At 54.3% G+C, this 11,396-nt stretch overlaps 1 protein-coding gene across 1 annotated transcript; it reads right to left on the bottom strand.

The window, feature by feature from the left end:
• Nucleotides 1–2,364: 2,364 nt before the first annotated feature.
• On the bottom strand, nucleotides 2,365–10,135 carry Tent5b (terminal nucleotidyltransferase 5B). Its single transcript, XM_052175691.1, has 2 exons — nucleotides 9,723–10,135; nucleotides 2,365–4,250 (listed from the first exon to the last, which is right to left on the bottom strand). The coding sequence occupies exons 1-2, from the start codon at nucleotides 9,984–9,986 to the stop codon at nucleotides 3,231–3,233; spliced, it is 1,284 nt and encodes a 427-aa protein (XP_052031651.1). The 5' UTR covers nucleotides 9,987–10,135; the 3' UTR covers nucleotides 2,365–3,230.
• Between the last annotated feature and the right edge of the window lie 1,261 nt (nucleotides 10,136–11,396).

The raw sequence follows: 11,396 nt of genomic DNA, 5'->3' as shown, positions 1-11,396 counted from the left end.
GAAAGGGTCCGTGGGTTGTGGCTGGTGCCACAGTTGGAAGATAAAGGACAAGGCTTGCTCGGCTCAGGTGCCCTCTGGCTGCTTCCAAGTTCCTGATGTCTACACACAGCCTGGCATCGAAGGTGGCGCCAGGGATGGCCCACAAGAGCAGTGTCCTGCACAGAATGTCTTTCTCACACCGGGAAACAATGCACCACACCCACAGGCTGACAGGAGCGCTGTTGCCGCAACAGGCCCCAGACAGTCACCCCAAGCCATGACTACTGGCACAGATACATCAGAAAATGTATGTCTTGGCACGTTACCACACTCTGCCAGTCAGACAGCAAATAGCCTGTGCCCTCTCGCATGAGCACAGGAGACAGACAGTCAGCCACCATCATCCATGGGACTTTACAACGCAGGGGTGGAGTGCAACACCCGGGAGCCTGAGCCTCTTTGACCACTTTGGCCTCTGCTTTTTGTCTGTAAAATGGCAACACAAAGCCATTCATTCTCTGGGGTTGTTGTTACAGGGGTGAAACGTGAAATCACGTTCGCACGTACTGAGGCACGGCATCTGACCTGAAATAAACTGTGCCAGACAGCTGTTGGGGTGAACTTCCTGCCACACGCCCCGCCCCCTCACATCCAAACACCAAACACACGCGTGTGTACCAGCTCCAGAGAGCACCCACACCTACACAGTGCTGGCCAGACATCCTCAGGCACATGGCACACGTGCCCTCCTTCAGACAGGCCTGCCAGGGCACGTGCACGGTCACAGACAAGTTCCTTTGTCCCAGAACACTTTCTCCAGCCAGCTCCATGGCTCGCATCCCAGGACCTTTAAATCTTTGTTCAATTGAATGCCATCTTTCAAGGAGGGACACCTTGTTAAGTCCCTTGCTACATACCTTTTTATGCCTCGCTGCCCTTCCAGGACCACATTGTTTATCTACCTTTTAGGGTGTAACTGTCACAAGGGGAGGGACCCTAGAACCCAGAACCATAGGCTTAGACAGAGCAGACACACCAAGATCAGGACTTGTGGGTTTCCTATTCTCCTGAACCACGTACATCCAGGTGAACGCTCAGCCCGACTCACTGAGCCTGCTGTGTTCACACTCTTTCCAGCTTATATTCAGGGTCACGTGGCCAAATCAGGAGGTAGGATAAATTATGTCTGAGAACCTTAGGTGGCAGCTTTTCCAATTGCCTTTCCAGCCATTCGGAGCCATGAGCGGAAGGAACTGAGGCACCTAGCCAGATCCACAGAGCAGGTGAGGATGCCCTCTGATGACCCCAGGCCTCCTCTGCTGTTTTATTTTTTCCACCCTGGCTAGACCCATCAAAGCCACCACTTCAGAGGAGACTAATGAGGCTGAATATGTTAAAGGCTTTGCAATCCCCAGATCAAAGAGACCGAGTAAACAGAGGGCAGCGTCCAGAGGTGAGTGGCCAATGCCCTGGGGGAACATCTCCCCAAAAGCTGGGCATCCCCTGGGCCCAGTTAGCTGGCCCTGGCTGGCTTCAGAGAGACCCTGCCTCTCTTTGAGGGACCAGTCCACTTGCTAGAGAGACCCTACCAAGGCCCTGGGGAACCCTGTAAGCCCTCCAGCCTCAACTTGCATTTCAGATTCACCCTGCTCGCTTCCTGGGGAGACGGGGTGACCAGACCTGCTCACCAGAGGCCGGGTTTTGAGCCTCTAAGACTCTAGGGACAGAATCTGAAGAGATGAATATTTATTCCCTTTAACAAGAGGTCTAGGAGCCGGGCAGTGGTGGCACATGCCTGTAATCCCAGCACTCTGGGGGGCAGAGGCAGGTGGATTTCTGAGTTCGAGGCCAGCCTGGTCTACAGAGTGAGTTCCAGGACAGCTAGGGCTATACAGAAAAATCCTGTCTCAAAAAAAAACCAAATCCAAAAAAAAAAAAAAACAAAAAAAAAAACAAGAGGTCTAGGGCTGGAGAGATGGCTCAGCGGTTAAGAGCACTGACTGTTCTTCCAGAGGTCCTGAGTTCAATTCCCAGCAACTACATGGTGGCTCACAACCATCTAGAATGGGATACAATGCCCTCTTCTGGCATGTGAAAGAGAACCACAATGTACTCACATATATAGAATAAATCTATCTTAAAACATATAAACAAACGGGAAAAAAAAAAACACCCAAGAGCTCTAGACTTCTGAGGCAACATGGAGACCAGCCATGCTCCCAGTTCATGGTTGCCAAGCAGGGAACAGTAGAGGCACTCTAGGGCCCTCCTTAGCCCCTCCCACAGCACAAGCCACAACTGCCTGGGGAGTTAGTGCCAGCCTTATGCCATAGAGAGCCTTTCCCCAGGAGAAAGATACAGTTATGTTCAGTGTAGACATTTTTTTTTATTGGTGGGAAGAGTGCAAAATAGCCACGAATCCAGAGAGTGGGGAAAGGATGGGGCGTGCCTCTGTCCCGAAATGTGAGAGTCCTATTACCAAGCAAGTGGGGGAGGGGATGGCCGACTTGACTGTGGCCGCTTTGAACCCAGCAGCCTCCAACAGTAGTGCCCAGACAGTGGGGCTCCTGGAAGGCACAGGGAGAGGAGGAGACGGGTGACACCAGGCCCTGGGAGCTAGCTGTATGGGTCGCATCCTACTTTGGCTGTTTGGAAACCAGTCCACCTTACATATCAGCCCTCAGGAAATCCTCCAGCTTAGGTAGGGCAAAGACACAGGTTTCAGGAGACTGAACTCCCATCCCACCCAAGCTCCAAGGAACTGCCTTATGCCTTAGTTTACCTCTTCCTAAGGATCAGGGAGGTTGGACTACCAGGCTCTGTGAATGATGAGGCCGGACCCCAACTGAATAGTCCTGTCACATGATGTCATATTGTGGTTACTATAGGAGCGTCTGGGTTCCTGTGGGCTGACCCTTTCTAGGCCATTGAAATCAACCCAAGGTGTTGCTATTGAGGCTACCTCCCAAGTTGACTTTGTCTTTTCAAGGCAAGTAGCCTCTGTGTCCCACAGTCACACAGGTCCACGAGTGCAGTGTGGTGACTAAGGGGGCTCCTTCCGTCAGCCCTGACTTGGCTTTAAGCCCATAGGTGCCTGGTGCAGGAAAGTCTGGTCTGTTCAAAGGCCCAACCCTATAGTGCCGGGCCAGCTGGCACAGGTGGCCTGTGTCTGGTTACATCCTCCACACATACCTGATGACCCGACCCCACCCCACCCCGTGAAGCTCTTTCCCTTCTGGCCGGGATCAGAGTCAGTTACAAGGCAGCCAGGTAGGATAGGAGTGAGCTCGGGGCAGCAGGGGCTGCATGGGGGTCACATAGTAACTAACAGGGGCTGGTACTACCCCATCTGAGACAGGGCGTCGCCAGGCCAGGGCAGCCATGGCGGCAGGGCCCTGTTCAGCTAGTGCCTGGAGGGCCAGCATGGTAATGAGGTCCAGCGTCTGGCGGCGCTCGTGGCTCATGAGGCACACGGTGCTCTCGTTGACCACCTGGTGCAGTGTCACAAGGCAGGCATACCGGCGGGCTGCTTCCGCTCCGCCAAAGTGGGCCTCCAAGTAGCGCTCCAGAATGCGCCTCTGTTCCACGAGGTCCGGAAAGTCGATGAAGAATCGGGAACACATGTATCGCTGTAGGGCGCGAACGTCAGTGCTGGGCCTAGGCCGGAAGCCCCGTACCAGGAGGTGGCAGTATTTGAGGAGGCCACCACCTCGGATCTCCTCGGGGCTGCGTGTGGCAATGACACGGTGCTGCAGGTGCTCCAAGGCCTCAGCGAAGTCCCCATATAAGCTCTCGCCGGTCACCGTCGGGTGGAAGGCCTCCGACATTGGTGTGGATGAGCACTGGCCGAAGAGGAGCAGCGAGTCCAGGACGATCTGGAAGGAGTCGATGCTGAATTCGAACTGGCGTCTCACAGAGTCCACGAACTTGAGTTCCACGTTCTTCCCGCTCTTGTTGGAGAGTGAGATGAGGCTCCAGCGGTCCAGGTCGGTGCACACTTTAACCAGTTTCTGCACGTAGGCTTCCTTAAGGGTCAGCGGCGTTATCTTGGCCCGGCTCACGCCCACTGGCAGGAAGTCCAGCAGGCAAGCCAGGACCACTGCCTTGGTCAGCTGGAAGGACGCCTCACTCTGGAGGTCCATCTGGAACACCAAGTCCAGGTCCTTGTAGCCTAGGCCACTCTCGGGGTGCAGCACGTGGCTCGCAGCTGAGCCGTGCAGGCGCACGCTGTGGACGTGCAATCCCTGTTCTTCCAAGCTGCTCCGGACCACCTGCAGGGGAGGAGAAATGGGTCAGGTGCCGGGGCCCCTCGGGTCTGCACCAACCACCTCCGGGATTAATCATCCTACCATCCGTCACTGCTGACCAGCTTCTGTGGTTCTGTGAACCCTTTTAACTCACAAAGCCTCGATTTGCCAATCTGGAGAAGGGCCCAGTTGAAAGGACTGACTCAGAGAAGCAGTAAAAATAACAAAGGCAAGCTGAGAACTTACTAAGCACTTTACATTAAAATACTGCCTCGCTTAATCTTCATAATAACCCGCTGAGGCAAGGTTTAGTCCTGCTTCCCCGGTTGGGAAATAGAAGCAGGGAACAGCTTGAGAGCTGTCCAAAGTCACACCGCTGGGCCTTCAACTCAGAGCCTATATCTTTCCCACTGGGCTACCTGACCTTCCTAACACTGCAAGCCACACACCTGGTGTCATGCCAGGCACTGTGCGTAACCAGCTCAGGGGGGCTGGCTGCTTAGCGCCCTACGTGCCTGCACATATTAACATCCGTGATAAACCGGGCGGGGGTGGCACACGCCTGTAATCCCAGCACTTGGGAGGCAGAGGCAGGCGGATTTCTGAGTTCGAGGCCAGCCTGGTCTACAGAGTGAGTTCCAGGACAGCCAGGGCTACACAGAGAAACCCTGTCTTGAAAAATCAAAAAATCAAAACAAAACAAAAACAAAACCACCCACGACAATCCTTTTGAGGACTACAATCCAGTCAGCAGACAGGAGACCCAAGGTGTAAAGAAATATGTTCAAGGCTTTAGCGTCTTCAGGCTAAGACCCAGAGTCCAAGTTGGTTGGATTTTGCAAGTCCACATATGTTCTTTTTAATTTTTAATTTTAATTTTTTTGAGGTCTTTTGAGACAGGGCTTCTCTGTGTAGCCTGGGCTGTCTTAGAACTTGCTCTGTAGGCCAGGTTGGCCCCAAATGCAAGAGAGCTGCTTGCTGAGTGCTGGGATTAAAGGCATGGGCCATGATTATAACATCTTAAAAGTTTCAAGTTTTAAAAAAAGTATTTTTATCTTATGTGTATTTTGCCTGTATAGCTACATGTGTACCACTCGTGGAAGCCACAAGAGGTCTTCAGATCTCTTGGAACAGGAGTTACAGGTGGTTATGGGATGTCATGTAGGTGCCAGTCCTCTGCAAGAGCAGCCAGGGTTCCTAACTGCTGAGCCTTCTCTCCAGGCCCGGGTCTTTCTTTTGACTATGACACACACACACACACACACACACACACACACACACACACACAGCTGACCCCAAGGAGCCAGGGAAGCAAAATACCACAGGAACTTTCCAGATGAGAAGACTAAGGCTCCAAGCTATAATCCCCAGTCACTTAGAAGGCTGAGGCAGAAGCATCCGGAGGACCCCACCTGGAGCCCCGGGGCTGGCGGCTTGGGAACCGGGTGGGGTGAGGTGGGGGGGGGGGACACCTGTAAGTCTTCTGGAACTTGGTTCTTAGCTCGAGCCTTGGGCAGTGGCAGCCGTGGGAGAGGAGCTGGGGTGAATACAGGCATTAGGGTTCTCAGCAACCCCAAGCCCTTCACGCACCGTCCTGAAAGTGACCAGGCAGCATTCCTGCCCTTAGTGACTGACTCTGCTACCCCACCTCACTGCCAAGTCAGCCAGCTCTGGGGCAGGCTGTTCTCAGGCCTCCCAGGGAATTAACTGCGAAGAATGCACCGAAATGCTGAGGCGGCAAGCCGCCGGTGGGGCAATCCGAGGCGGGCGGCTCCCTCCAGGAAGACTTCCGGAAGGAGTTGTCGTGGTAATGGGGGTGGGAAGGAAAGGACTGGCCATCGGAACATTCAGCTCAGGGGTGGGAAAGGGAGGAGTACCAAGGTTAGGTATTTAGTAAGCACCAGATGCAGGGCCTCAGCAGAATCGATGGTGGGGGAGGGGACTGGGGTGTGGCTGAGCTGCAGCGGACATGCTTAACACATGAAGGGCCCTGGACTCCAACCCCAGCACCAAAAACTAACAGAAGTAACCAATGAGCACTTACAGGGACGGTCTTCATGATCCCCACGTTATAGATGGGGAGGCTTGGATTCAGAGGCATGAAGACACACCCTTTAGATCAAACCCAGGTATGGCTGACCCCAAGCCGGCCCTTACTCACTCTCTTCAGTTGCCCCCCCCATCCCCCAGGATACCCGGCCCTCTTCCCTGCCCCGCCCTGCCCCGCCCAGCTCAAGCCCAGGCTTCAGAAGCAGCGAACTAGATCCACTTGTGTTCTACTCCTCCTGCCCTTCAACACTGCAGCTGGGCATGGTGGAGGATGTCTGAAATCCTAGCACTTGAGAGGCTGAGGCAGGAGGATTATCGAGAGTTGGATACCAACCTGGGATAGTATAGCAAAACTGTGTGTCAACAAATTTCTCCATGCTGTCATCTATCTATATATCTATCTATCTGTCTGTCTGTCTGTCTGTCTGTCTATCCATCCATCCATCATCTATCTATCACATATATATATAAATTTTGACAGAGTCTCAGTAGCCCAAGTTGACCTCAAAATAGTTGAGATTGACTATGAACTTCCAACCCCTACCTCCATCTCTTAAGAGATGGACTTGCAGGGGCAACACCACACTGGCTCCCCGCCCCCCCAATGTGAGAATGAACCTCAGATCACTGAGTCGCAGAGCAGTGAGTGGTGGGAAGGTGGGAAGGGGGAGCTGGAAAGTCACTGTGGCGATCCTCGGGCTCTTCCAGGGCACACCTTGGCAACTGTCCCCAGATAGCCAATGAGAGACATGCAGACCATCCCCCTCCCCCAGTCCCAGGTGAGCTGACTGGGCCTTAGTACCAACTCCTGTTCCCCAGCTGATGCCCACCCCAGGGCATGGCTTCTGGCCTGGTAAGTAGGTAGCAATTCCCTCATTAAATCCCCTGCGTCAGGGCCACGGGGCCCAGCTGTGTCACCTAGCCATTGGCTGTTGTCTCTTTCCCAGGTATGACTACAGCCAGTTTGACAGGCGGTCCCCAGATACTGCCACACCCAAGGACTGCAGGGCAGCTTGTAGCCTCACAAATCAGACTTTCCAGCCACGTAGGGGGCAGTGACTGTAGACTCCCTTTTCCCGGTGCTGAGGCACCCAATTCCCCAAACTGCTCTGTCCAGGTTTTCTGCTGAGATCTTAGGAAGCCTAAAGACTTTGCAAAGCTTGCATGAGCAAGGGTGCAGATGGAGAGATCGGATTGTTCAGTTCAATTCTCCGGGCCCAGACAAAGCAAGCGAGCGACTCGCTCAAGGTCACAAAGTCAGTAACCAGCTGAGTGAAACTAGGACCTGGTCTCCAGAGTTAGAGCAAAGGGGGCTCCTGTAAGAAAGTGGGTCCCTTTAGCCAGACACGACAAGCAAGGGTCTGTTTTCCTAGCTGCTTAGACTGTTGCCGTAGGGAAGACCTTGTTGGGCGCAGAGGCAGAGGAAGGCTTCCATTCTTGAATGGGAGACAGTTTAGCACTGATGAGAAGATGAGAAGCCATAGCAGGCTCCTCCCCCAGTCTCCCTCCCACAGCCCCTCACATCCCAACAGCTTTAAGAGGAGGAGTCATCCTCACCAGGAAGCAGACTGGCTGCATGGGCAGGTGGAGGCGCATGGTCCCTTGGGAGTCTAGGACCAGAAAGGATACTGCTGAGTAGTCAAACCCGCATCCATTGAACAGATGGGGCCACCAAGCCCAACGGGAGAAATAAACAATGAACCAATTAGCCTGTCTTCACAGTCTAGCCCGGAGGCCTCTGCCACCTCTCCACTCCACAGCCAACAGCTCCCCGTTCTGGGATGATGGTTTAGGAGGGCCGCGCTGTGAGATTGGCTCCCAACTGACTCACTCCCCTCACCTGACTGGGAGACAGAGGTCGGTACCCAGTAACATTCCTGCTCTCAGCGTCAGTTTGGATGCTTGTCCCTTCAAAGAGGCCTAGTCACGCCGGACACCCCTCCCCCACTTGCCTTCCCTTCATGCCTGGGATTATGGGATTTCCTCAAGAGAAAAGCCAGCAATGCCGGGTGGTGGTGCACGCCTGTAATCCCAGCACTCTGGGAGGCAGAGGCAGGCGGATTTCTGAGTTCGAGGCCAGCCTGGTCTACAGAGTGAGCTCCAGGACAGCCAGGGCTATACAGAGAAACCCTGTCTCGACCCTCCCCCCCCCCCCCCCAAAAAAAAAAGAAAAGCCAGCAACACACCTGTAATCCCAGCTACGGAGGAAGCTGGAGCAGGGGGATGGTCTGAGTTTCATAGGTGCCCGGACAGAACACAGGAGGGCCCCTATCTTAAAACAAAACAATCTCAAGCCATTTACTAATAATCCAGGCACTGTCAGGAGAGCATGGAATGCCTTAGCCAGCCCCACTGAGGCAGCCAGTGAGTCAGCCCGGGAGAATCCGTCTCCACCCCCTTCATCTCATTCCTTGTTCCTAGGGAGGGAGGGCAAGGCCATCCCCCAACAGCCACCCTCGCTCTCTGTTGGAGGCTATAGTAAGGGGGTGGGGGATGATCTGCCCAGCTTTACCTGGCTTGTGTGCGTGCCATGATTGGCAGTAACGCACAGGAAAGAGCACTAGCTAACTTTTCTGGTTTACATTGTCCAGGGACTCCAGGGCTGGATAGATGTTGAGTTTGGGAACCTGGGGGAGGGGGGGAGGAGGAGGGAGGGGGACTGTTGAGCGGGTACCGTCTGCTCCTGGGGACCTCCCGGACTCCCTCCTGGAACTTGATCCACCTCACTGGGAGCTCATCCTCCCACTCAAGGCCTCAGATAGAATAGGGGATAAGAACGGGCATCCTCTGGTATTTCAGAATACCACAGTGTCGGGCTGTACACGGAAGAAGTAAGTTTGGGGTCTTTCAGGGTTAGGTTAAAAGAGCTGGAGTTTGATGGGGGTGGGGGCTAGGGGGAAGAGGAGGCAGCTGCCAGGATCTGATCCTCAGGAGGGAGATGGTGCTTTGGGGTCTGAATCTTGGACGGGCCTTCATTGCCAGCCTTAAGGGAGGAGGAAACCCTAAAATGGAAATTTGATGCTATCTTCAAAGGGGTGAGGTCTCAGGTCTAGTAGCAACACGTGGGAGGCAGGGAGCTTTCCCAGGGATTTCTGGGCTGTTTCACCTAGCCAAGGTTTCTTGAGCCAAGGGCTGTGGGAACACAAGGGCAGAGTGCCCCTAGAACCTAAAGATGAGGAGCAAGAAAAGCTATTCTAAAACCAAGTACACACACTCCCCACTGGCGGCTGCCAGGGCGATGCCCCTCCTTCATCTCCAACCCATCTCCCAGCCAGAGTCTTGAGTGGTTCGGGGTCTCCAGAACGGCTGACAGGCAAGCTCAGCAGAGTGCAGGAAGAGCCCAGCTGGTAGTTCCTTAGTTTCCCTAGCTGCCAGGCCAATCGCAGACTCCAGTTGCCTTGCAGCAGAGCACCACCCCAACCCCGACCGTGCCAGGGCCCCCCTCACCTGCACGATCTGCTGGGGCTGCACGCTCAGCGTGGGGAAGTTGCCTCGCCCGTGAATGGGAATCGGCTCTTTCAGCAGCGCGTCCAGCCGCTTCACCTGTGGCCAGCTCAGCCGGCTCTGGTGCCGTCCCAGAGAGGCCGAGGAGGACTCCGGGTCCGGGCCGCCGCCGGCCGCCCCAGCCGTGGCCACTGCCGAGGCTGCACCGGTCCCCACCTGCGCAGCTGGCTGCTCCAGGCTCTCAGCTCCACTCTCCGACGGCATCATTCACCCGGCCCCGGTGCCTGGACGGCAGAAACCCCGGGAATGGTGAAGGCGAGGAGGGCAGGGAGAGTGGCTGTGCACGGGCCAAGGCGGGGTGCGGGGACCCGGCGGCGGCGAGGCAAGCCCAGGGAACACCTCCGACGGCAGGGAGGACTAACAGATCTTAGAGCCAGGCGAATCGGGCCCAGCTGACACTTATAGGCCGCGGGCCGCACGCCCATTGGTCGGCACAGCTGTCACGCAGGAGATCGTCCCTCCCCCTATCATTGGCCAGCACAGCTTTGCAAAGGAATCGCTGGCTCTCAACAGTTTCTGATTGGCCAAAAGGCACGCCCCTTCCCCGCCCCCTCTAAATGTCACGGAATTCCCTCCTTTGGTCTTTAAAGAACTGCTGCTTGTGATTGGCCCGAGTCTGCCGGACTTAGAAGGACAGCGCCCTCCAGCGGCAGAAGGGAGGAAGGTCTCCGTAGAGTAATGTTAACAAGGCGGCTGCTTTCTAATTTATTTCCCCTGTGATTGGCCCTTTGAATCACAGCATGCCTGGCGTACCTGTTCCATTTTAGGTGAGGTGAAATCTACTTAGAGAGAGGGCGTTATTAACCCATCATCATGTAGCGTGTGAGTGCCAGTTATAGTCCTGATGGAGGTGTAAAGATCTATGCAGCTCTGCTCCATCTGGGATGACCCAAGGTTTTTCTGGGATGAATATTACTATTTTTTTTCTCTTTCTCTTTACAGATCATAGAGGCTGAGGCTTATTGCTACTTTTGACTCTTACCCCCTCCTCCTTTTCAGATTTTAAATATATGTGTTATGGGGAGGAGGGAGAATCGAAATCGAATCGCCCCGTTCGACGCTGCAATATTTTTTCTTGTCATTCTCGTAATAATATATCAAATTCGGTAGCCTTGCATTTTCCGATAAGGCAGGCTAAGGAAAAACCAGGATTTAGAAACAGCTACTGTGTCTGACAGGGCACGGCTTGGCCTGCTTGGACCAGAACACACATTTCTTCTTATTGAAAGCCAGACTCAGCATCAGGGTGCTCCTGTTTTCCTGTCCTGGAAACCCCTTAGAAGGCACCATGTGCTCGGCCGTATATGTAACCCCAGCATTCCAGTGGTGTGGGCAGGAGGATCAGAAGTTCAGTTAACCTTGTCTACCTGTTGAGTTCTGGGTCACCCAGGGCCTTATAGTGAGAACCTGTCTTTTATAATAGTAGTAGTAGTAATAAGAAGAAGGAGGAGGAGGAGGAGGAGGAGGAGGAGGAGGAGGAGGAGGAGCTGGAGATGTAGAGCAGTGAGCAGTTGCCTGCTTAGTGTGCTGGAGACCCAGGATTCAACCTCTGGTGCCACAAAACGGGGGAAGTAAAGATGAAATCTGACCAGGCAGTGGTGGCACACACCTTTGATC

Source organism: Apodemus sylvaticus, chromosome 3, assembly GCF_947179515.1.
Source record: "Apodemus sylvaticus chromosome 3, mApoSyl1.1, whole genome shotgun sequence".
NCBI classification, from domain to species: domain Eukaryota; kingdom Metazoa; phylum Chordata; class Mammalia; order Rodentia; family Muridae; genus Apodemus; species Apodemus sylvaticus.
The sequence above is the reverse complement of the archived record's forward strand: the minus strand, read 5'-3'. Positions and strand labels throughout refer to the sequence as shown.